The sequence below is a fragment of the Acanthisitta chloris genome, unplaced genomic scaffold (assembly GCF_000695815.1).
Source record: "Acanthisitta chloris isolate BGI_N310 unplaced genomic scaffold, ASM69581v1 scaffold32354, whole genome shotgun sequence".
NCBI lineage: Eukaryota > Metazoa > Chordata > Aves > Passeriformes > Acanthisittidae > Acanthisitta > Acanthisitta chloris.
In genome coordinates, this window is record NW_008669283.1 from 17,144 (window position 1) to 41,274 (window position 24,131).

Here is a 24,131-nt window from a genome sequence, read left to right on the forward strand (position 1 = left end):
CGCAGCAAATGCTCAGCTCCTCTTGCTGCTGCTGACCCAGGGCTCTCACAGTGTTTTACAAGCACTAATTAAATCACAGAAGACAGCTCTGTCCCGCTCTCCATCAGGGAGATGTAGGGAGTGCTCTGCCTCCAGCAACATCCTCCTGTCCCTGCTTCCCCACGGGGCCAAGTGCTCCAACATGTTCTCCTCTCCCAGGGAGAGGCCACACTTGCTCGAGGACAGGCGTGTGTGCTAATGGAAGGGACTATTTTAGGAAGAGGCAAAAGAGACACCTAGGAAACAACTCTGAAATGGTGCTGCTAAAACTGCAGGCTGGCACCCTGGAGCAGAGTATTTTCTTCACGGAAGTGGGAACCTCATGAAGTACTAAGAACACCCTGGGCTCTCTGCACCACTGGAGCAGTGACTGCAGGGGGTGAGGGTCACTGGACCCCACAGGGAGCAGGTCCCTGCTCACCACGTGCTGCTCTCTCACCTCTCAGCTCCCCCAGGTCCAGGGTCTTCCCCAGCTGCTCCAGGAGGTCAGCCCTGGCCGCGTTCTTCTTGTGCTTTTTGCCGTCGTAGTGCTGCTGTGCCATCATGGGGTTGTTGAACCAGGCTGCGCAGAGCTGGCAGTACCTGTCCGAGTCCCTCCGCTGCGGCGGGGATGGCACCACTGCGGCACCATCCGTGTGCGGCGGCTTCAGGGAGCCCAGAGCGGCTTCTGTGGAAAGGGATGTTCAGACATGAGCTTTCCCAGGCTCGTGCTGCTGCCTGAGCAACAGCAGACCCTGAGGCAGATCCCACATTAGACACGGGGAATAATTAGCAGCAGTTACAGGGTCCCAGTGGATATTTTGGATAGTGCGGCTTGGAAATCTACCATTTCTCATTAAAAAAAAGCAGCACGAAAGGACAGCCCAGGACTGTTCCTCAGCTTTCTGCCTTTCACTAGCTGGGGAAGGAGGATGCTCTCAGTGCAGTTACATGTCTTAGCACTGTTGTGACTAAATCTGCTAAACTTATCCTGCTCGAATTGCTACTCCCAGGAAAAATTGCCAGTGGGGAATAAATAAACCATCCAGAGCCATCTCCTTCTCAGGATAGAGACAGAATTATCATTATCTCAGGATTCTTATTTTTCCAATTATTTGATCTTGGAAAGAGCAAGGGAAGCTGCAGTCATTGTAAACTGTCACAGATTAATAAAAATACTTAACAGTCAGTCCCATCCTTCAAAGACCTTTATACTGTGAATTGTCAGGTACCAGCAACCCATGACCTTCATTTAATTCCTTTTCCCTTCAGATTCACCAAAAGCCCATCCAGGAACATAAACATGATCCCCAAATTATTCCAAAGAAAAATGGGGGATTAGTCTTTACATAATGGAGTGCAACTTTTTCGACAGTTTCCCAACTTTGTACAATACAAGCCACAAAGCCACGGAAAAACAGATTAAAGTAAAATAAAATTCAGATAACATTGGGATACAAAAATACACAATGACTAGCACTTAATTATCACACCTCATTCAAAAATTCCCTTTTATGTGGTTTTCTTTTTCTTTTCTTTTCCAGATGAAATGTCTGCTCCCTAAATAATTAACAACCTGCTCTCTCCGTGGTACCGGAATAGGCACATTTGGAGGCGGCAAGAGGTGGCAGTGGCTCTCTTTGATCAGAAGATGATCCAGCTGAGCCCTGATGAGCGCACAGGGCAGTGAGTGCCGAACCCACCTCAGTGTCTTGACACCAGGAATGGCAACACAGGCATATATTTAGACATATAATTATGCCTGGAGCCCACTGTGATTGACTCCACGGCTCAGGAAAGTTAATATTGTTATAAATCTTCTGCTGACCTGCTCAGAAAGGGACGTCTATTAACTTCCCTTGAGGAAATTCTATCTCACATATAGCATTACTTACAACCTTATCAATTTCCAAGGGTTTATAAGCTTCTATTGTTTTTGATGACAACTGCCAAGGTATCAGAGTTCCAGCAGCGGCTGTGCTGCCTCTGAAGAGCTGCTCCAGGCAGGGCAGCGGGGAGGGATGGGCAGGGATAGGCAGGGCAGTGGGCAGAGATGGGCAGTGATGGGAAGGGACAAGTAGGGCAGCAGGCAGGGATGGGCAGAGATGGGCAGTGATGGGAAGGGACAAGTAGGGCAGCAGGCAGGGATGGGCAGAGATGGGCTGGGCAGTGAAGGCACAAGTAGGGCAGCAGGCAGGGATGGGCACGGATAGCCAGGGATGGGCAGGGACAGGCAGGGCAGCGGGCAGGGATGGGAAAGGACAGGCAGGGATGAGAAAGGACAGGCAGGGTGGTGGGCAGCAGGCAGGGCCAGGGTGAGGCAGGGCCCATCTGGATTTTGCTCCTAAAAACAATACCTTTCCTACGGTTCCAGCACAAGAGAGGCAGCTCAGCCTCTTCAAGGTGCCGAACTGCCAGCACAAGCAATGAGCAGAGCCAGGGTCCAGCACAGCCATTAGGAAGGAAATCAGGGAATTTCAACACTGCCTGTCCAAACTGGGATTATACAGACTTCACCTGTGTTTGACTCATGAAATGCAAACACAGATTGGCTATTGCAAACAAGTTTCTGCATTCCCCAAGGAGCCCTGCTGCAGGAAGGGGTCTGGGCCCAGACCTGGTGATGCTGGGGGCACCCAGCTCTCTGATGTGCCCTGGGACAGGGCTGAGCCATGCCGAGGCACCACACTGAGCTGCAGAGACATTTGGACCATTATAAGCAACTAGCCATTTCAGCAGTCCAGGAGTTCTGCGACAGATCTGACTTGCTGCTCCGCAAGCCCCAGGCTATAAAGTTAAATCTATGCGATCCGAAGCTGATCCGGTCAGCTTTCTCCTTGTTTCTATGTTCTCTGCTGCCAAAGGGGAACCAGGGAGGCTGAAGCTCATGGAGCTGGTTGGTGTCCACAGGAGTTACATCTCCTGCTCACTAAAGAAACTCGACAGAAGTATCTCTGCTGCTCAGCCATCAGCTGACCCAGCATCCCTGCGGCTGCGCCTCTGACCCCTCTCCATTGAGTCTGCTGGTTTGTGCTCCCCCAAAATGCTGGGCAGGCTCTCAGTGGGACCAGCACTCCTGCTTCAGGGGATGGCACTAGAGCCCCCCATGCACACCCCAGCCCTGCTCTGAGCCCACCAGCACACCTGGCTCCCCAGGAGTCCCACGGCAGAGACCCCACACCCATACCACACAGGGGCTGCCACAGGCAGGGAATTCCTCTGAGCATTCACAGTATAAAATATCTTCTTGTAAAGCCACATTCCTCAGGTCCTACCGACAACCTCCACCAGTCCTCAAGTGTGCTGAGCCCTTAATGGGCAATTAATGCTGGCAATTAATGAAAACATCCTGAGTCTTCCAAATTCTCCTGAAGAGAAATAGATGCAAGTTGACTTCTCCACAGATGTGAATGTATCATTTTGATGTGTGCTACCTAACTGCTACAGAACACCAAACGCCATCGTTCCCTGAGCAGCGACACGAAAATTAATAATAAACACTCGCAAAACGTCAGACGTTAAAAATGTTTCTCCATCTAAAACACAAACATAAAAGCTGTGCGTTTGACTATTTCAAGTATTTCAAAATGCTAAATAGCTCATGACAGTCTGCCTTACGCTCCCTTTCGCTGTGGGAGGGAAGTGAGAAAGTCTTACTTTGCTGCAAGAAGCAAAATACAAAGTTAGAAACACTTTAGCACTCCAGCGATGAACTAACGTTTGACTTCTTTCTCGCATCCAAAGCTTTTTATTCCGAGCTGGATTTAAATGGCACCCAGCTTTTCCATTGGCACACTCCAGGAACTCAGCATGAGGACAAGAAAGTAAATGAGCGACGACAAGGGACACTGGGGGAACTTTCCTTCAGAAGAAATTCCAGAATTCTGGGACTCGGGCAGGCTCCAGCCGCTGCTGGACGGATTCTTGCACCCAAACCCGAAAGCCATTTACTCTGTCCCCTTTGGTGTCCCAAAGCCAGCACCACTGCCACTTTCCTCGAATTATGCCTGCAGGTCCCTGTCCTCAGATCAATGAGGCAGGAGCTATTTCCCCACAATTCTTTGGTTTATAACTTGTGGTGATGATGGGATGCAAGCTGACAGAGGATGTTGGAAATGACTAGAAGAATTCATCAGCAAGAGTGGTGACATGAAGCCTCTGAGGGCTACAACCTTGTACAGTAGAGCAACAGGACAGACCACAACTATTTGGCTGTCATGATGCGACATCATGTTTGTGAGAAACCCGACTGTTGGGGCACTTCTCCTTCTCCTGAAAGCACCAGCTGAGAATGAGAGATCTGTGTTCCATTCAGATGGTAACAGTGAAGGAGAAGGTGCAGTTCTGCAGGGGACAGAGAATAGATGTGATTTTCTTTGGGACTGATGAGACACAAACCCTAGAATATCAAGCAGCAGAATATCCTCCATGGGAACATCCAGCATGATCAGGGCTGTGCTTGGTCAGCTCCCAGGACTCATGAACACTGGAGACTCTGAAGCTCTGGCCAAGAGACTTACAGCTCCCTGGTGCCAGCCATGAATGACTGGGACAAAAATCAGGTGGAAAAATGCTGGGTGAGTCTGTAGGAGGCCCAGAAAAATGCTGTGTCCAAAGGGCATATTTCTGAGAACTCCTGGAGAGCAAAAAGGTGCTTATTAATGTATTCCTGAGCTCAGCTTCATCTTCCAGATCAAGTGCCTGGAAGAGCTGATGAGCCCTTGAGTTACGCCCTCCTAGTGATTAGGATGGCTGAAGGGCCCATCACTCTGGAGCACGCAGCGTGGCTCACTTAGAGCCTTGTGAGGCTGATCCAGATGATTAAAAATCGAGACAAACACACAATTCAAGGCTGCAGCCCTTGGCAAGCCCTGCCTTGGCTGGGTCCCACAGTGCCAGTACCTGCTTCCACAGCCTGGCACAGTCCCCGTGGCTGGCAGGTGAATCCAAATAGTCAGCTTACATGGGAATCATTCCATGTGCTATTCCCTAAAACCCAGGACTCCTGTGACCCTTAGCTAACCTGGCCTTAACCAGGAATACCAGGGTTTGTGGTAAGTCCTTTGGTGCCAGAGGAGGAGCCACTGGCAGACTGCACACAAGGGATGGGGTTCAAGCTCTAATGCAAGCACTGGACAAATAAACACAACCGAGTCCCTGCTGCTCTCTGCGCCCTTGCAACTACCTGCCAGCTGCAGAGAACAGCCTGAGGAACCTGAACTGAGTCAGCTGTGGATGACCACGTGAGTTCATGTGAGAACCACCCTCCCCGCTTGCCCTGCCAGACCCCAGGTCCCTGCAGCTGCACCCTGACTGCCACAGGACACACCAGTGCTTGCACCGCCAGTTAAACCCAGCCAGCCACCACCTCAGGCAATTCCCCACAGTCCTTCGGGCAAAGGGGCAGCAGTTCCCAAGCAAACCCTGGCAAAGGACAAATGATATTCTCTGCATCAGCATCTACAGTCTGTGAAGTTAAAAAGGCAACAAACCCACACACACACACAGAGCCAGCCCCCGTTATCTAATCATGTCTAGGATTTATGTGCTAGGCAGGGTCCAGAACACACAGCTCCACTTGTATTTTGTGCTGAAGGAAGTGCCACTGGCAGCAATTCTGGGTCACATCTGTCTGCAGAACCTCAGCCCAGCAATCCTTCCTGGAGCATGGGGAATGCTTTGCCCCAGCGTTCTCTGTCCCCACAACCACCAGAAAATTTTGTTTCTCAGATTATTAGCAGTTTTCAGGGACTTTCTGGTTAAGTAAACAATAAGATGGTTAAATTATCCGATTCCAACATTTGACTTTTTAAATGTGAAAGTTAATAGGCTTGCATTAGTGGAATCACTGTGGAGGAAAGCACGAAACCCATCTGGGCAAAAATCGAGACAATCAATCCAAGAGTTTTTGAAGCCTGGATTTCCCTCTGAGGCAAGAGCAAATGATGCTCTGTTCTGTACAGTAACAGCAAAGGTTTATTAAACGTATTAGCTGAGCTGTCAAATAACTGCTGATAATTAAAGCCGCGCTTGGCTATCTGTGCCCGGTGGAGACATTGTCTTCCAGCGAGCAAAACATTTCGGAAGCGTGGAGCCGGAGATAGGGCTCTCGCACCAGGGCCAGCCCTGGCTGATAAACCCCTAATCTACATGAACAAAGCAGACAATAACGAGCATCAGCAATTTTTAAAGGTTGTTATGACAGCAACACAAATGAAGAGCTGCTTCTGCCAGGCGCCACCACTCAGCTGTCCATGCTCCATCCATGCTCTGCCCGCACACACCGAGCGGCACCTCAGCCGAGCCCCTCGGCATGGCCAGCCCATGCCACCCCTCCTGCTCCACTCGCTGCCTCTGCACCTACCTGTGGCCTTTAATGCTGGTTGTTCCCCTAGCAACAGTTTTAACCTTTTGGCATGGATTTTCCCTTGGTAATGCGATTCGGCCACCACTGCTGAGGTAAAGGACATGTTACATAGTGTGCAGCATTTGTTCTTATCCACTGAGTCACCATCACTGCCCTGGGTGGAGACAAAAACACAGACAAAAAAAAGAGCTGTATAAGCCCATCGAGAACAGTCACGAGAAACACGAGAGGAATCCAGGTTGTTATGCCAAGGCCATGGCTGCCAAGGGGGTTCCCTTCCTTGTCTCTCCCAGCCTCGCTCCTGCCTGGTCCCAGCCCTGCCCAGCCTGGGGATGCCTCTGACTCCCTTTGCTCTCCTCTGTGCTGGGAGCTCAGCCTGTCACCGTGTCCCCCACAGCTGTGGGGCTCCTGGCACATCCCCCAGTCTCCCTTCCCTCAGCCTTTATTCCTGGCCTCTGGCTGAGGGAGTCACACAGACCAGGAACTTTCCCTGACATCCGACACTGTAGCTTCCTCCTGCCACACTTCTGTAAGAGACTCCAAAACACCTGGGGGGACAGGACTGGGGAGGCACAACCCTCTGTGCAGGTGGGAGAAGCAAATGAACCAGCTGGAATTGCACAGGTCTCCCCAGCAAGATCCAACACCAGCCCTGGGCGAACCTACCACAGAGTGGACACCTGACCCACTACTGAAGGTCATTTCCTCCCCCCCAAAAAGCACTGTTAGAAAAACGACAGATTTTCATCACTTTTTTGTTGTTGATAACTGTAAATCAGCTTAAACCTTAGGGAGAAATCTCAAGAGGTGATTAGTACTGTTCTGAGTGTAATTTGCACTTCTTTTAAATAGCTTTCTCTCAAGATATTTTATGTCTTCAAAGAGAAATCACTTGAAAGTTAAGAGCAGAGTAAAAAATTTCCAGACTCTATTGATCATCAGCAGTGGCAACATATAAAGAACTTCCAACAGAGCTTGTTTGAAAAGCTGATACACTTCGGTGTTAATGCACCAGGGTCTCTTCCTCTGCCAGAGCTGCTCTTCAGTGACATTTTTTCCTTTCCAACCTACTTTCTCAGCTAGACTTGCAGCTAAAAAAAATAATCAAAAGGCTCTCAAAGACCCCTCTGACATCTCAAGTAGAGCCCAGGGTCCCATTTACACTGACCCATGGTTCACTAGGTACCTCCTCTGGGTTCACCCAAGTCTCTGGGTGAGCACCTCAATGCATGGGTAGGGGGTTCTGCCTCCCGCAGGACGAGGGGCATCCCCAAAGTATTGCTGTGTCTGTGAGTCCCTCTACACACAGGTGACAGACCTCTGCTCCCTAACAACCTGTTTCATACACCAAGTGCTGCTCTTCATCAGCAGGATGCAGGAGGTGTTTAGGCTGGGCAGTTATTAAACATTTACCCACATTCGTAGAGTCCAGCAGCAGCATGGAAACTCCTCTGCCCTTTCCCTCCTCCGCCACCCAAAGCTCCGCACAGAGCCAGGGCCGTTCCAGGCTGCTCCAGCCCTGAAGGGTAATTATGCCTTCTCATTTGTCAGCGGCTGTTTTACCTGTAACTGGAGGGGCTGGGGTAAGCTGATCAGGGTGTCTTTTGTCACCCGCTGAATGACATGGAGCTGGCAGGACGGTGCAGCCTTGTCAACAGGACACCCGAGCTGGGGCACAGGGCTCTGTGCAGGAGCCCCGTGGATGCTCCACACTCGTGTGTGTCCACCCATCCCTGCTCCCGTGCCGGCTCACGCCGAAGCAGTGAACAGGCACCGACAGCTCCGCTGAGCTAACACAAACACACATAGCAGCTCCCAAACCCTGTGCTGCCAGAGTCAGACAAGGAATATTTCCACTCTTTGTTTCTGCAGCCTTCTCCAGCTGATCCTGTCTCGCCAGCCTTCACCACAATGCAGCACAGAGCCACTGGCTTCACACAAACTGAAACACAACAGAACACACCACAAGCTCAGAGTTAAAGCATCCATCTCCCAACACTGACTTCTCTCCTTTTCCCGCACTCCGTGGCTGTGCCGAGCCAGCCTAATTTTGGTAACATTAGAAACTTCAAAGTTAGCCTAGTACATCCAACAGAATGAACTTCAGTTATTTGTCTGCCTGTTAACAAGCTGCTAAAAGGCATAATCCTCACACAGGGACAGGCACTTGCAGTCCTTTGCTGGATGTTCCTTAAGCAATCCACAGAAAATTAAGGATTTTTATTCTACAGATACAAATCTGCTGTCTTCATTTCCTAGGTTTTACTAAGAAGAAAAGATGATACAAATCCTTGAATAAAGGAGTATAAACCTCAGCCCTCAAAGCACTGGAAAGTAACTTTTAAATTGGAGTTAGTTTTCTGTGCACGAAGGTGTTGTTGTTACAGAGCTGCTTTCTGCAACACTCTGGGAAATCCAGGCCATTTCCATTCTGGAGCTTGCTTTTCTCATGGCACAAGCAAAGAGCAAGCACCAGTTTATGGCTTTCTAAAGCTGAAACACTAAGTCTGGAGCCCCTTAGGCCCTGGATGTCCCTAGGAACAACCAGCCCTAAGTGCTGGGGTGTGACAAGGTCAGATGTGTCCCACAGTCCCTGCTCCAGCAAGGACAGAGACATAGGCAGTCCACAGAGGATGATGTGACCTGGGAGACTCTGGCTACCACTGCCCAGCTGTGGCTCAGTGAGCATTTAAACCTGTCAGAGAATGCATTTGAGTCTTCCATCACTAACTTCTTTCACTAAACCAATACTTGATGCTTTGGTTAGAAACAAAGCAGGTACAAATGACACAGTAGAACGCTGGCCCCAAAACCAGTTGTTTCCTCTCAGCCTCGGTGGAGGTGCTGAAGATTTCAGATACAGCATGCAGCAAATCCTGAAGCTTTAAGGACTGTTATTTCCTTGCAGGTTGGGAGCCAAGGCCAAGCCTCTGGAGGCAGCTGCAGCAAGGCACAAACCCTTGGCTCCACCACCCCCCGCACTGCCTCGTGGGACACATATCACCTCAGCAACAGAACCTAATATCCTGCTACCTTCCCTCAAACCATTCATCCTCGCTGTTATGAGCCCTTTCCTCTTTAAGGAAGATGAAGCTGTTTAAAGCAATTTACTATCTCACAGTACAAGTAGCGCTAGAAAGGATTTGAAGGCTTTTCTCCCATCCCAAAAAATTGTGTTTCATAACACACTGGACCTTTTCATCATGTCTGGTCCTAAACGAGGTCCTGCTAGTTAAAGGCAGTGAGAAAAGGCTGATTAAACCTGATTCATCAATCCTGGGACTTGAGAAAACAACCCGATTTCAGCAAGGCCCTGACACCTTCTCAGATTACTTTCAGCTGAAATGTTAAGCAGAAGTTTAAAATGAAAGGTCAAAACATGAGGGTTTTTTTCCTCCTCCACACAAAATTAAACCAATAATGAAGAGCACAACAACCAAGTCGTTATCTAGTGCAAGACTAATTGTATAAGCCTCCTACTTCTTACTCCGAAGGGCTAACGGGTGTTTTGGGAATGCAGTGTTTTTGCAGTCCTCGAACAACAGTCAACATCACCCTTCGCCTCACAGGAAGGTCAGGAAGCAAATGCTGTTCCTGATCCCATTGCACCAAGTACCCACCACCATGGTTGCCTCTCCCTCCGGCTGCCATGTGGCAGAAGGACAAGGTGTTAGTTTTGTGGTCAGCAGGACACAAACCCAATGGCCACATAATGGGTTTAATGCAAAAAAGGCTAGTATTCCTTTTATAGAAGTAGATACTTCTACACGAATTTCACTGGTTTTCATGGCTTGTTTCTAATAGTCAGTGAAGTCACTGAGCCATGGCCCGAGTGACACTGCTGGGATTGGGCACCACATGTGTACATGGCAGAGATGTTATTGTGCAGTGTTAGAGATGTCCTAAATATTTCTGCTCTCTCTAAACGCAAAGGCTTGGATAATAGCTGATTAGCAACAGGCCTACTTTGAGTTGTCGATGTTGGCAGATTTTCCCTGCTGCATTTTTATGACACAAATAATTTTAGACTTTAGGTCTGGTCTAGCCTAGCATTCACCTAGAGCATGAGGATGTGATAATCCACCCTCAATTAGGTCTGCCCTTGGCACAAGCATCAGCAAACACAGAATTACATTCCTTATCCACACTGCCTTTCACAAAACAAATGGGAAATAGTTCAACTTCCACTTACTTGAAGCCTGATGGTTCTCTGTCCTCCATATCCTTGTGCTGAGGTGCATGCACAGTATGTGGTTCCTTGTTAGACATAATCAAACTCCTTAGAGGACCATGTTCCCAGTCTGTATGTGCCTGTTCACTGCACCTTTCACACCACCATTAAAAACTCAATAAAATCACTGTGAGTTCCTGTTGTCAATGGGCAGATTGGACCTGCAATTACCTTGTGTGCAACACAAAAGTTCACTAAAGTTTTAATTACTGTGTGAAGGACCTGTCAGATTCTTTGGGCAAAACTTGCACCCTTGAGGAGGCCACAGCAGCATGTGCCACATGTACCTACAGCAGGTCCGTACATGGGACTGCTGCACATCCACAGCTGCATCACAGTGCTCCCCTCACACTGTCCAGGTGTTCTCCCCCTCTACTCTGCTCTTGTGAGACCCACATGGAATACTGCACACAGTTCTGATGTCCTCAACATAAGAAGGACATGGAATTCTTGGAGCAAGTCCAGATGGAGTTTGTGACTACATGATCTGTAAGGTCCACTTCAACCCCTAAAAACTGTATGATTCTACATCCACAGCTCCATCCATGGCACTGCTGCAGCACACTGCTTGCCAAATGCTGACGAGATGTGAGCGTTCCCTGCCGCCCAGTGCCCCTTGCCCTTGGGAGCAGTGTCACCCACAGAAGTTGGGTGAAGGGGTCTGGAAGTGACCTCAGCGTTGCTCCATGCAGACCAACCCCAAAGGCCCTGCCAGCAGCACCCCAGAGTGGCTGTCAGTCCACACCTGGAGGCATGAGCCTCCCACAGCCATCACCCCACTGCCTGCTCCTGGTGCTCACCAGCAAACCCAGCCATCACTCTGAAATAGAGTAAAACCTGGGTATTTGCTATCAGCATATTTTTCCCTTTGAAAGAACATCTGAATAACTAAAAACACAATCATTGCTGATGCACATAATAATTCTCGTGTGGTTTATTGAAAATTATTTCCAGTTACTTCGCATTTCAGCTAATCTAAATGTTACCTCTGGGCACCTGATCATCTGTGGCTGTAACTGAGAGAATGCTGTAGCCAAAGATTCAAAAAGCAGCTGAATAAACAGGGACTTGGATGATACCCACATTTTCTGACCGCAGCTTTTTCGCCGGGCAGCCTCCATCGACGGGGTGAAGCATGTAATAGAGGCGCACTTTGCTGGCATGTTTCCGACTCTGGAAAACAAGAAGGAAAGGAAGAGAAGACCTGAAGTTACAAGAAGTGAGAAGGGCTGTTGCTGTGCTTACCACACCAACCCACAGTCAGATTTCACATCCCCTTGATGTACGTATCCAACACTGGAGCAGAAAAGGGGGAAATACCCAGGTGAGGAGCATTTGCACTTTGCAGAGGTTTTGAGAGCTCTGCACCCTGACAAAACAAGCTGTGGGGTGACTGTGACACCTGCCATTAGCAGAAGAAATGGTACACCCTGTCGACTCTGCACATCCTGCTGCTTGCAGCCCCTCCAATACACAGCAGGGACCAGGCAGCGAGGGAAGGGCAGTATTTGCTATCAGACCATTTCCATGGCAGGGCAGGGTGGAGAGACAGGACATCATTGTGAGGAGTCAGAGGCACACACACGAACCAAATCCACAGCCCCAAAACTTGTGGAATGATAAAACATGAAAGGGGTACAAAACCTCCCATGAGGGACACACAAGCAGGTTTCATGCTGCCTTTGAGCATGGCTGGGGCTCACTGGCAGGTGAGGGTCAGGAGATTCCCAGGTCACCCCAGCAGCAGCAGCCAAAGCAGTCCTTGAGACTTGCAAAATGTAAAGAAAGATTTAAAAGCTTCTACAGCAGGACCACAGACATAACCCTTCAAAACCTTGACTTACAGACAGCTCTTGTCTCCCGGCGGATGCAGGGGGAAAAGCCTGCAAACACAGAACATCTGCAGCCACGAAATACCTGCTCCCAGTGCTTGGGCATGTGGGCAGCTGTTACCACACAAATGCTTCCGCTGAGTCTCCCTTCCTGATTACCCCACAGAACAACAGCACTGCAGTATTAGAAATTCAGATCACAGACTTACAATTTTAAAATACTAAATTATCATTAGCATGTTCTGGAACATTCTTTTTCCTGTGGTATGAACTTGGAGCTAAATTTGCAGGGAGCTCTATTTGTATTTGTATGCAGAAATGTGACTATGCAATATTTTTTTTCCATGGAGCAAATCAGTCAAGATAAATAACGTCAAGTATTTGGCCCCAACTTGTCTTCCTGCTGCATTTAGAAAATGTGACCTGCCATGGTCAGAGCTAAGTGCAGGAAAGCCGAAAGCCCAAAGCTCCAGCTGTCAGATGAGCAACCCAGACAGCGACAGCCTAATTAGGAGATGACAAAATAGATGTTTGAAATGCACAGGACAGAGGTGCGACATCACTCCTGGCGCTTGGCCGCGGTCCTGCTTCCTGCCCCGAGCAACACTCGGCGGGTCCTGCGCACCACACGGCAACGGTCGAACACACCATAAGGGCAACACAGACAGAGCTTCTCAGCTGAATTCCTTCCCTGAGCATCGACACCCTGTGGAGCAGCCAAGCCTCCCTCGAGTCATCCTCCCCACAGTCACGAGGCTCTTCCCGCGGGTGAGCTCATCCAGCACGTCACGATGCCCACACGCACAGAGCCACAGCCTGCCCACTTCGGAAGCTAAAAAGTTTGGGGGGGTTGCTGGGTGTGTGTAAGCTGCAAAGGCAAGATGTTAAGGGGAATCATTTTTATGACTCTGCTCTGTGGTGCTCAGCTGGGCCATAAATGATGCCCAAATGTCGGCGTTAAAAGGCAGTGAAGCTTCAGCCTTCTGTAAAACACCTCTCACCTTTATTTATGCACTTGTTTGAATTTATGAAAGCCAAGGTAAAGAAATAACTTGTGTTTGGCATAATTTAAAACTACATGGCTCCTTACGCAGCCTTATTATCCTACAGTTATAAAAGCAGAGCTTAAAATCACCCCTGGCCTCTGCACATACACCGTGAGCATCTCCTTCCCTCTGCAGAGCGCAGGCAGCACAGCCCATTTGTCACCCATTTTATCTCTGGTATTTTCTACATTTACATGTGTATTTATCATCCCAACACCCCAGCAGGAGCACGGCGGGAGCACAGTGATTATTCTTAGTGTGCTGCTTGCAAACAACCCCGCGGGTTATCCTCTCCCTCCGCAAACCGACTGAAAATCTGCAGCTAGGAGGCGAAGGAGGGCAAGTGCCAGACACATGGGGGCCAAAGGAAGAGTCATGAACAGAAGCCAGGAAACTGGGATGAACTGGAATCAGGGCAACTCCAGCTCCCATTCTGATCCATCTCACTGCATGCACAAGCCTCAGAAAAGACAAAACCTCACCACATCTGTCAGTCTGTGGTCTGGAACCAGCACACTGCCTGTGGAGGTACCTCCAACAGCCACCACAACTTCATCCTTGGTGCAATAAATCTGTTTCTGTGCCTGTGAGTATTTCTTTTGTAGCTGTACAAAGAGCTACACCAAAGGTATTTTCACTTCACTTCCCTGTCTCTAGTGCCTGGAAACAGCACCTTTCAAAGGCACAAAGTCTGGCTCAATACTGTAGGTTTGAAAAACAGTCCTGGCCACGCAGGGAGCTCAGAGAAAACCTGTTTTCACATAGCTGCTCCAGAGTTCTGCATTGCAAGCTCATGTGCTACTGTAAGGCTCATCAATAAAAGTAAATAAATGGATCATTTCTATCTCTATCAAATCTACTCTGATACAGAAGATTGTGGCAGAGACAGCAGAGTTCTGCCAGTTCAACCCTAAAACATAAAAGGGCAAAGCAGAGCTAAATTGTGCTATGAAATGCAATTTGATTTTGCATAAATCAGGTTTTGCAGCGCACTGCCCGGAGCGAGCAGTGAGAGCAGGCAGAAGTCTCTGTGGGAGCAGGGGCAGCTGGCACGGCCCCAGGAGCCATGGACAGGGCTGGTTTTGGACCACAGCCCTGCTCACCCCTTCCCTGTAGGGTTACCAACAGACCTGGGGAGGACTGACCTGCGGACAGAAGTGGCCAGAGAGGCATTAGCCTGGGGCTTGCTAGGCTGCACAGACACACACGGATGTATCCCCGTTGCCTGCGTCTGCCTGGGGGTCTAGGAGAGGAGACACCCTACCACCACCCCAGATCCGCTCCCACTCTGCACTGCTGATTCAAGCTGACTTGACAGTCTAAAACATTTCACCATCTTGCAAGGGACTTCCTCCCATTCCCCCTTGCTGGGTTCAAATCAACCATCTCTGCAGCCTCCCTCAGGCTGCACTGGTATCTGATCTCATTTCCCTGTTCCACACAGATCCCATCATCAATCCTTGCTCCTTCCTGTTCTGGCAGCCCCATGGTTTTGCTCAGCCTGCCCTTCCCCTCCTGCTCCTCCTCCTCTGTGCCCTCTTTCCCAGCCAAAGGGACCCCCACACCGGGGGACACATGGCCACACCAAGCACCGGCAGAGACACGAGTGGGAGATGAAGGAAGGAACCACAAAGGCAGCTCAAACAGCTGTGGCTTCTCTTAGTTGGTAATAAATTCCTGTTCAGAAGCACATTGGTTGGGATTTAATCCTTTTAGTGTACACTGTGTTGATTTTTTTGTGTGCTGGCAGTTTCTTAATTAAATTGCCATGCAACATGTAGTCACATGATTACACCAACTTTATTATCTGTATTGGCTCTACTTGTAATCTCATCAAAAGAGAGAAAGTTATTTTGGCTGGCTCAGTTCTCCAAACCTTATGCAGAAAACCAATTACATCGTCCTCCAGCCCCTTTCATGAGCCTGCTGTGCCCAAGAGCTGTGCCAAGCTGGAGGGCTCCAGCTCCCGGCGCAGGTCCCCCCGCACTGCCATGCCTGGCTCCATGCTCACGTCCTCCTGGTAACTTCCTCCACTTTCCCAGGCCCACAGAGGGTCAGCAGTGACAGTGCAGAGCACATGGCCAGCACACCTCAAGCACTGGCTTGTGAATTACTTGATGTGCCGACTCAAACAACAACACTCTGGATTTCATAATCACAGCCTAACAAACTTCCAAATTTCTACTGGAACAGAACCAATCTATTCCTCCCTCTGTGATATAACAACATCCTCTGCATTTTTAAACAGAGGGCAGAAGTATTTTCAGCACATGCCTTCCCTTTTCTGCCTCTCCTACCCACACGACCAGCAAACACTGTCAAGATCCCCGTGGTTCACCACAGAGCCAAACTCACGGCTGTTATTCCAGACACTGCTGGGTGCCAATGTCCTTTTTCTCCCTTTGTAATTTTTGCAAAGCCTCATTTATAATTTATGGTCGTTTCTATCCACTTCCCCTTTTTCCTCCATGAGTTATTTTTTAAAAAAGCATCTACTCACACTTGTGCCTTCCTGGGCACACAATACACATCTGCAATTCCTGAGGGCTCTGCTGAATTCTCGCCTCCATCAAACTGGCTGCTTCAGAGCAACAGGGAGGCACGTTACTATTTTGGACATTGATTTGTTTACACATGAAGGCAATTACTGATGATCTATTCGGCCAAGCAACCACTAGCTCACTTCATCTTCCCTACATGTGTGATCATTCCTCCCAGCTCGCCAAGCTGACTCCAAGTGTGGATCCTGAGCATGAATTTTCTGCCTCAGGAATCACCATTTCAGCTGTGTGATCTTTAACTTTACTGCTTCCTATATTGATTTTGACTGTAGTCCAACACACCACAGGGTACCCTGCAGAGAGGAAATAACTCTTCTTAGAGGCTGTTGCTGGAGCAGTGTGGCAGGAGCAGCTGGGCTCAGTACCTGACTCGCAGGGTGCTGGCACCCATGGACCTGTCCCCCACACCAAGGGTCACCACAGGCATCTGCTCCTCTCCAAATGCTCTGGAAGTCCTTTCTCACATCACTCCTTTGCAATCCTTCTGCAGGTGGATCTTGCATTTATACTAATGCAACCATGTGTTTACTTCTCCGATGGCATTATGAGATTTTTCCAGGCAGTGCACCTGACCGAACTGAAGGTGTCCCCGCCCTTGGCAGGGGTTGGACTAGACTTTTAAAGGTCCCTTCCAACCCAACCCATTCTATGATTACACCAAGGAAAGGGGACGTAGGGATGGAGCGATTAGGGTGGGAACTTCCAAAACATGCTCCATACAGCAAGCAGCAAAAGGTTCCCCAGTTCAGGCTACGCTGCCGTTGGGTACCAACGTTCGAGGTCTGGGTGAACTTCACTGCCGATACAGTCCCACCAGCCCAATACCAGGTGGGCAACGAGAAGAGTTAACACAAAGTCTCCCACGCACACGAGGTGCCTGGCACCAGCTCCACAGCGCAGCAGCAATGCTGCTGTTCCCATTCTATCTTCACTGTCTGAAACAACTCCCCGTTACAGCACATCAGTGCCAGTCACTGCCGAGAGCCCATCAGCCCCGCACGCGCGGGGGCGGGTCTGTCACAACACACCACCAGAGCTAAAGACTCTGCTTTCAAACACCTGGAACCCCAATCCAAACACGGCTCGTGAGATTAAAATGTTAAAGACAAGCAAGAGTAAACACCTGGAACAAAGGTGCCCTCCTGTGCAGTGGGAGTAGGAAGGGAACGCTGCAGAAAAGTGAGAACCACAGGGATGTGTCCTGAGACGTTGGCCAGGGTGATCCCCTCCTGGGTAACAGACCTTCCATTGCTTTCATTCCATGTGGTCTTAACGTGACACCTCTCGTGCCTCTCCACTACTGCTAACCACAAGGTCCCATTCCCAGCACATTTCACTACTACTCTGAAAGGACCTTTGAACTTGAGCTACTTTTAGCCAGCAAGAGGCTCTGCGCAGAGGTACTCTGGAAGGGAGTTGTGCACAGGGTTTCAACTGCTCTGCTGTTGCCGCTGTTTAGCAATAGATTTTGACACTGGGAGTGCATTAAAAATAATGTCCAGCCATTAATGTTGACAACAGAGCAGTAACATGGAGCCTTGTAAAAAGTCATCCCATCGCCACCGGTTCTCACAGCACACTGCAATTCAGCAGCTGCTGCTGCCCTGTGTGTCCACACACATTGTGTGCAGGATGGGAGAGGCAGCACGAGCCCCTTGCCCCAAAACACTGGCACCCCCCTCTCTCCCTCATATAGGATGGATGGCCACGTTTCCCTCAATATATTTCACCTGGGGCTGTTACCACAACACGAGCTGAGCACCAAGGAATCTGCAGCAAGCCCACAGTGTACGCAGGCAAAACCCAGAGCAGCACCTTCACCAACTCTGCAATACAAACATGCTTTCTTTAGCTTTTTCTCTTCAAGCCAAGGTTCTTCTACCAAACACCAGCATGGTCTGCAGGATAACAGCAGTGCCTGAGCAGCCACTAAAAACCATGAACACCACAGCAGAGCAGGTTCCAGCAGTGGTGAGGAAGGACACGGGACCAACAGGTAGGATGTCCCCTCCTCCTTCATCCTCTGAAGGATTTACACGTTACTGCCACCAAAGCAAGACACAATGTGGCAGGGGAGCAGCAGAAGTTGCAGATCAGACAAGAGCAATCGTGGCCAGCAAATGCCACCTTCCCTTCCATGATCACTAACATCAGCAGAGCCCAACACACGACAGCCTTGTGCAGCCTTTATTTCCAGCTGAAGCACATCCTTTCCACTCCTCTCCATCCTGGAAATGCCAGTAGCATCTCATGCAGGGAGCTAGCAGCAGAAACAAAACATTCCAGCTCCTTGCTTCCTAGCACAGCATTTATTTTGTTAAATAGAGTATGTGCTCTTGCAGCACATTAATATTTCAGACACAGGATTGCCTTTCTGAGCACACACATCTTGATCCTTAAGGCACTAATGTGCCAATAGTAAACAATGCTTATTATTCCTGCAGACAAGCCATCGCTTCATGCCGTTTCCAGCCAAGGACAGCCCAACTGGAAGCAGATTAACCCCAGCACTGCTCCACCCTCTGCAGACAAGGAGTATTGATGAGGCTGTCGATATCGCTTGCCTGCTTCGCTCCAGAGACAAAGTGAGAAATTCCAGGGAGCACTCAGCTCTGGAGAGGAGCCAAAGGGCATGACACTTTATTTGTTCTCCCCAGTTTCCTCTGCATTTGAATTTTAATACACTTTGCCTCGGCCCTCCCCTGCCGCTCCACCGCAAGTGTTCAAGCATCATTCCCACACCTCACAAGGTGAGCTGACACTTGCACAACACCTTTCTGGGCTGCTCTTTCTCCAGGCCCAGCATCTTCCCTCATTTTAAATGGAAAAGCAAAGTACCATCTGAACACCTGAAGCAATAAAGATTACAATGGAGAAAAGCATTATAGCAGCTCGAGGAGGAAATGTGCTGATGAATGTGCAGCTCAGGGTGGAATCTGAGAGCAACTTTGCATATGAAGTAATTTTCCTGCAGGATTTTCAAGGGGAAACATGAAAACAAATGGTAACATCTTCCTAATGACTGTGAACACTTCTACACGGGGATGAGGACTTGAAGCTAACAAGCCTTAGCTCTTTTTGTTTTTAGCTTTTTAATTTACAGAGCAGCTCACCAAAGTGATTGATACAATCTCTCTCATAGACAGCACTGGAAGGAAGCATTAAATTACGAGTGATCCAGAGAGAATCCAACAGCAAAGAAGCTTCCAGCTCCAGAGGGAGGCGAGATGCAGAGATACAGAAAAGAAAAAACTCATCTCTGGGGCACGGACTTCCAACGGCATTGCAGTAAGCACAGCACACTGTCTCACACACACACACACCCTGCACCCAACTGTGGGACACGAGGAGGTGTGAAATACCCTCCCTACACCAGCCATCGCCCCGTGCCTGGCACCACCAGACATCTCCTGGAGTGTATGGCATCACCCTGTCCTTTTCTGTGGTTCTTTACCCAGTCACTCACCCTGTTCCCTTTTGTTCCTCCCGAGGAGGAAAGGAGAGCCAGGGCATGTGAAGGACATTTGGCATGTCAGGGCAGAACAGCAAGTGCCACGCAGCAGGGGCTGTCTCAGGCATCCATACTTGGGTGCTTTATTCCAGGAGCAGAAGTGGGGAGTTTGCTGGTACTCCAGGGGAAAACTGAGATATTAATTTGCTTTAGGAATTCAAATATTGAAACACACACATCGACACCAACCACCAAGATCCACCACATCTCCTACAGCTGTGTGGAAGCTGCATCACTCCCACCCCACCCCCCAAGACACTCAGCACCACAGTCTGCACTGAGCTCGTGAAAGGCATTTCCTCATCTGGGAATGTCAGTACAAGTCAATACCCCAAGGCAGCTACTGGGCTCAGCTCCGTCCTGGGGTGAACCCTGGAGAGGAGGGCAGGACCTGGTGGTTTCACTGACATAGGGAGGACAGCCAGGGCACAGCAGACGCGTCAGACAAAGCCAGAAAAGCAGTTACACAAAGTACATGAAATAAGGGCAGTATTTGCTGTATGTCAAGTTGGAAGCAAAAATACACTGCAAACACTCTGATTCTTTTGTCATTTTTCCACTACACTTGCCCTTGGAAATAATATCGCTTAATACTGCATGACTGACATAAAATTATTTTTTTATTCCTGGCAAAGTGGCGCAGAAGAAAAGAAGTTATTGGTTGGTGATTTGGAGGAGACGAGACAGCAATTGGAACTGACTATTCCTGTTTGGCAAGATAAAAAAATCCCCCTTTCATAGGCTGTTTCCCTCTATTTTCTTACAGAGAAATGTCTTATTCTGCATGCACAGAGAGCCAAGATTCCAGTCCCTGGCACAAGGGCTGCAGAGCTTATTCGGCTGCACTAGCGAGGCAGCAGATCAATCCCATTTCTTTCCAGGCTCTGGCTCGGGCAGGGTAAGGGTGCTGCTGACCAAAACAAACTCAGACAGAGCCCAGCACCCCCAGCTGCACCAACACAGAGGACCCCTGTGCCCACAGGCAGCCTGGGTGGCCATCCCAGGGCTCCTGGGAATGGATCTGCAGAAAATTCAGCCTTCTGAAATTGATACTTCCCCTATGAACAGAATCAGTTTTAACTGCAGAGCACTTTTTAAAAGGAGGCAAAAAATCCAAAAGTTGTGAAAAGTGTGACCAGTTACTTTGCTAATTAGGAAGAAACAGTGAATGTTACATTCCTGCCATTGACTAAGCACCCACAGCAAGAGCTGACAGCCTTGGGCAGGATGGAGCACCCACTCCACCTCCCTGGAAAACCTTGGGGCAGGTTGTCAGCTCTCACAGTGCCTGTGGGTTCCTGGCACCAGGGTGCCAGGAGGACAAGTGTCACACTCTGGAGTGCTGACTAGAACAGTCCCAAAGGGACAATCTTCCCTGTCAAGAGCAGTGGCTGCTGTGAGACCACGGCAAAGCGCAGCACAGTCACAGGGCAGGGCCATCTGCAGCCTCTGGGCACCCGGAGGGGACCCTGAGCCGTCTCCCTGGCTCACTCCCTCAATCCCTCTGCTCTGCATTATGCAACCCACAGGCAAGGCTCGGGAGTGACATTATTGTGCCAAACATCTACAGCGTCTGCTGGGATTTCACAGGGGATGACAAACGAGCACAACACCTCACACTAAAATATACAACAGAAAACCGTGTTGTTTTCCACATTTCAAAAACATCTGCTATGAATTAATGATTCAGCTCATACCTACAGTGACAGGCGCAGAGGAGATGAGATTGGCTGAGCACCCTGTGGCTCACCAGGCACTGCTCCCGTTTCTCCAGCAGTGCTCCTGCCTCCTGTAGACAATGTCTGGCATCCACAGTGCCCAGAATCAAGATCTGGAAGGTGTCCCTAAAACTGCAGCCTTCGACTTCCCAGTGGCTGCCAGGGATCTCTGCTGCACACTGAGGACAGCCAGAGGAGCAGTTACAGGACAGCTCTTAAGAAATTCACCAAAAGAGACATGTAAAGTGCCTTACAAGCGAACGTGCATTTTTGTTCCCATTGTTAATTAATGCAGCACAGCATCCTCGGATCTCGTACATTAAGCTTCTTGTATGTCTCCACTGGCCACACAAATGCCCTCCCCGGCATATCCACTGCAAAACACTCAAATCAGAGCAAGCGTTTGGGGAAACTTCGTCTTCCAGGTCCCTGTGCACAAACTGTCTGTTGGAATGCTGCAGACACTATATAGTCTCTGTGCACCCAAAAGCAGGGCCAAAACACAGCTCCCCTGAGTGCAGAGGTCCCTGATCCTCTGGCTCTTCACAGAAAATCACAGCATTGTTCAGGTTGGAGAAGATCTCCAAGATCATCAAATCTAACTGAATCATTCTATATTATCCTATTCTGTATTATCATATCTATATTACCTATATTGTCATATCTATATTATCTTCACATAATATGTGACAAAAATATAGAGTTAACATAGTTCATTCTGTATATGCACAATGTAATATAGATGATGCAGACACACCATGGCTGGACCATCTCACACGTCCCTCCCAGGCCCAGCACTGCCCGCACAGCCTGATGTCCCTAGGGAAGGACAGTCCCTGCGCAGTTCACACCGTGCAAAGGGTGCCAGACTGCACTCTGATTCCTCATGCACAGCCACCACACACTGACCCTGCACCTCCTGCACATCTGAACCTGAAAATCTCTGTTCTCCCAGGGAGCGAACACCGTGAACCACTCACTGCGGCAGGATCTACACCAGGCTGCTGCAGACCTGCTCAGAGCACGTTCCCCACCGTGCAGGGAGCGGGTTCCAACACATGGATGGGCAGTGGGTTTTCTTTCCTGAAGGACTTTGCAGCAGCATACCCCTCAGTAATTTCCTCCTCGTGTAACAGGAGTGTATTTAAGTTTGTTTTGAAGATACGCAGTGCTGTTAATTGCCGTTCTAACGTGTCTCTAATAATCCATCCTTCCTAATTGTTCACTGCTTGCACCTCTTAAGTGCTTAAATACATTCAGAAATACTAATCTATTCTCTGCACAATCAGTGATTTCTACTCAGCAAAGCACAGTACAGCAAATTTAATACAACAACCTGAGCTCGTTTTGCTGCACTCTTAATTGCTCTCTTTGCTAACTGTGTTTCCTTCAGTTCTGTTGGAATCGCAGCCTGACTTGGCAAATTCAGACAGAAGGAAAAGCCAGACACGCAGCAGACACGGCTGCAGTGACATCATCGACAGAGTAAGATGCCACCAGTAAAAACAGTTCTTCGAATCCTGAGTTTTCAGAGAGGAACTGAAACAGTGGAGCCACAAACCAAGAACATCCTACCTCATAATGGGCCACACGCTGGGACTCGGAGATCAGCTGAGCACTGCACACCTTGCAGTAACTTTCAGTGAACAATTCCTGGTCGATGTCGGAGGATTTCATCTATTCACAACAGAGAGAAGAGACAAGAAGCAGAATCAGTTACAGAGGGTGGGCAGACATGTCTGACAAGGATCCCATAGAGCCAAGGGCAAAGCGACACTTGAACCACGTGGTTCTCACCACCACGAGGAAACGACACCAATGCTATACAGGTGCAAATGCGACAAACTGACAGCCCCCACCATGTTCCAAATAACTCCCATGTGGAGTGCCCAGGTTTATGCATCACCAGCCTGTGCCAAGTGTTTGTTCCTTGCCCTGGGCTGTTCTGGGCACTGCTGGGGACCAGTGGCACGTCCCCTTCCCTACTGTGGAGGGGGCAGTCAGACACACACCTCTGCCCAAGCAGCACCTGACCTCTGATCACCTTTGGCTGCAGACTAGGCACAGGTTCCTGTGCTGCCTCTGCCATATCCATGTGCAAGCTACTTGTGAACAGCTATTCTTTTCCATTACCTTTCCTATCTAGAAACACCATGTACAGAACCAGCTGCACTTGAGAGCACTCCTGGCTCAAAACATGCTTAACCATTTGTTATACAACACCAAAGAGCTTATAAAGAGTTTCATAAAAAAGGCAAACAGCATTACAACCTGGAGAAAAGCGGTTTTAAGCTGGAAAAGCACTCTGCTGTATTTCCCAATTTAGACGCAGAAGAAAATTGCTCGAGTGATTTACTGTGCTGTTTCACTGGGCTGTGCTGTTTTCCAGCAGCTGTTTGCATGTTCCCCAGAACTTCCAAGGAGGACACTTGCACCTACAATGAGGACACTCGCACCTACAAAACCAGCTTGCCAAGCGTCCTGGTTCACAGGAACACGTTCCTCCTCTGTTCACAGCCTCCTCCTTATGCCACTGCAGGTATCCAGCTCTGAACTCAAAACCAAGGGGCGTATGAGGAAGGTTGAGGCTTAAAACAGACTGAACCCAAGCAGAGCCAGAAAACACCAGAAGAAGCTTCATAGAGAGACTATTTAAAACCAGCTCCAGTGCAAATTAAGCGGGGAAAAGAGAGGCTGGTGCCTTCTGACTATCTTTGTTGGTGACATGGACAGTAGGATTGAGTGCACCTTCAGCAAGTTCACTGAGTGGGGCAGTCGACAGGCTGGAGGGAAGAGATGCCATCCAAAGGGACCTTGACTAGCTTGAGAGGTGGAACAATGCAAACC

General features: G+C 49.2%; 1 protein-coding gene across 1 annotated transcript in view; it reads right to left on the reverse strand.

Moving 5' to 3' along the window:
- ZMAT4 (zinc finger, matrin-type 4) overlaps positions 1-22,961 on the reverse strand; it is a 36,716-nt gene extending 13,755 nt beyond the window's left edge. The window contains exons 1-4 of the mRNA XM_009073262.1: positions 22,860-22,961; positions 11,700-11,789; positions 6,383-6,539; positions 479-706 (exon numbers count right to left, since the gene is read on the reverse strand). Coding sequence (XP_009071510.1) covers positions 479-706; positions 6,383-6,539; positions 11,700-11,789; positions 22,860-22,961 — 577 coding nt within the window. The remainder of the gene's footprint in view (positions 1-478; positions 707-6,382; positions 6,540-11,699; positions 11,790-22,859) is intronic.
- Positions 22,962-24,131: the final 1,170 nt, after the last annotated feature.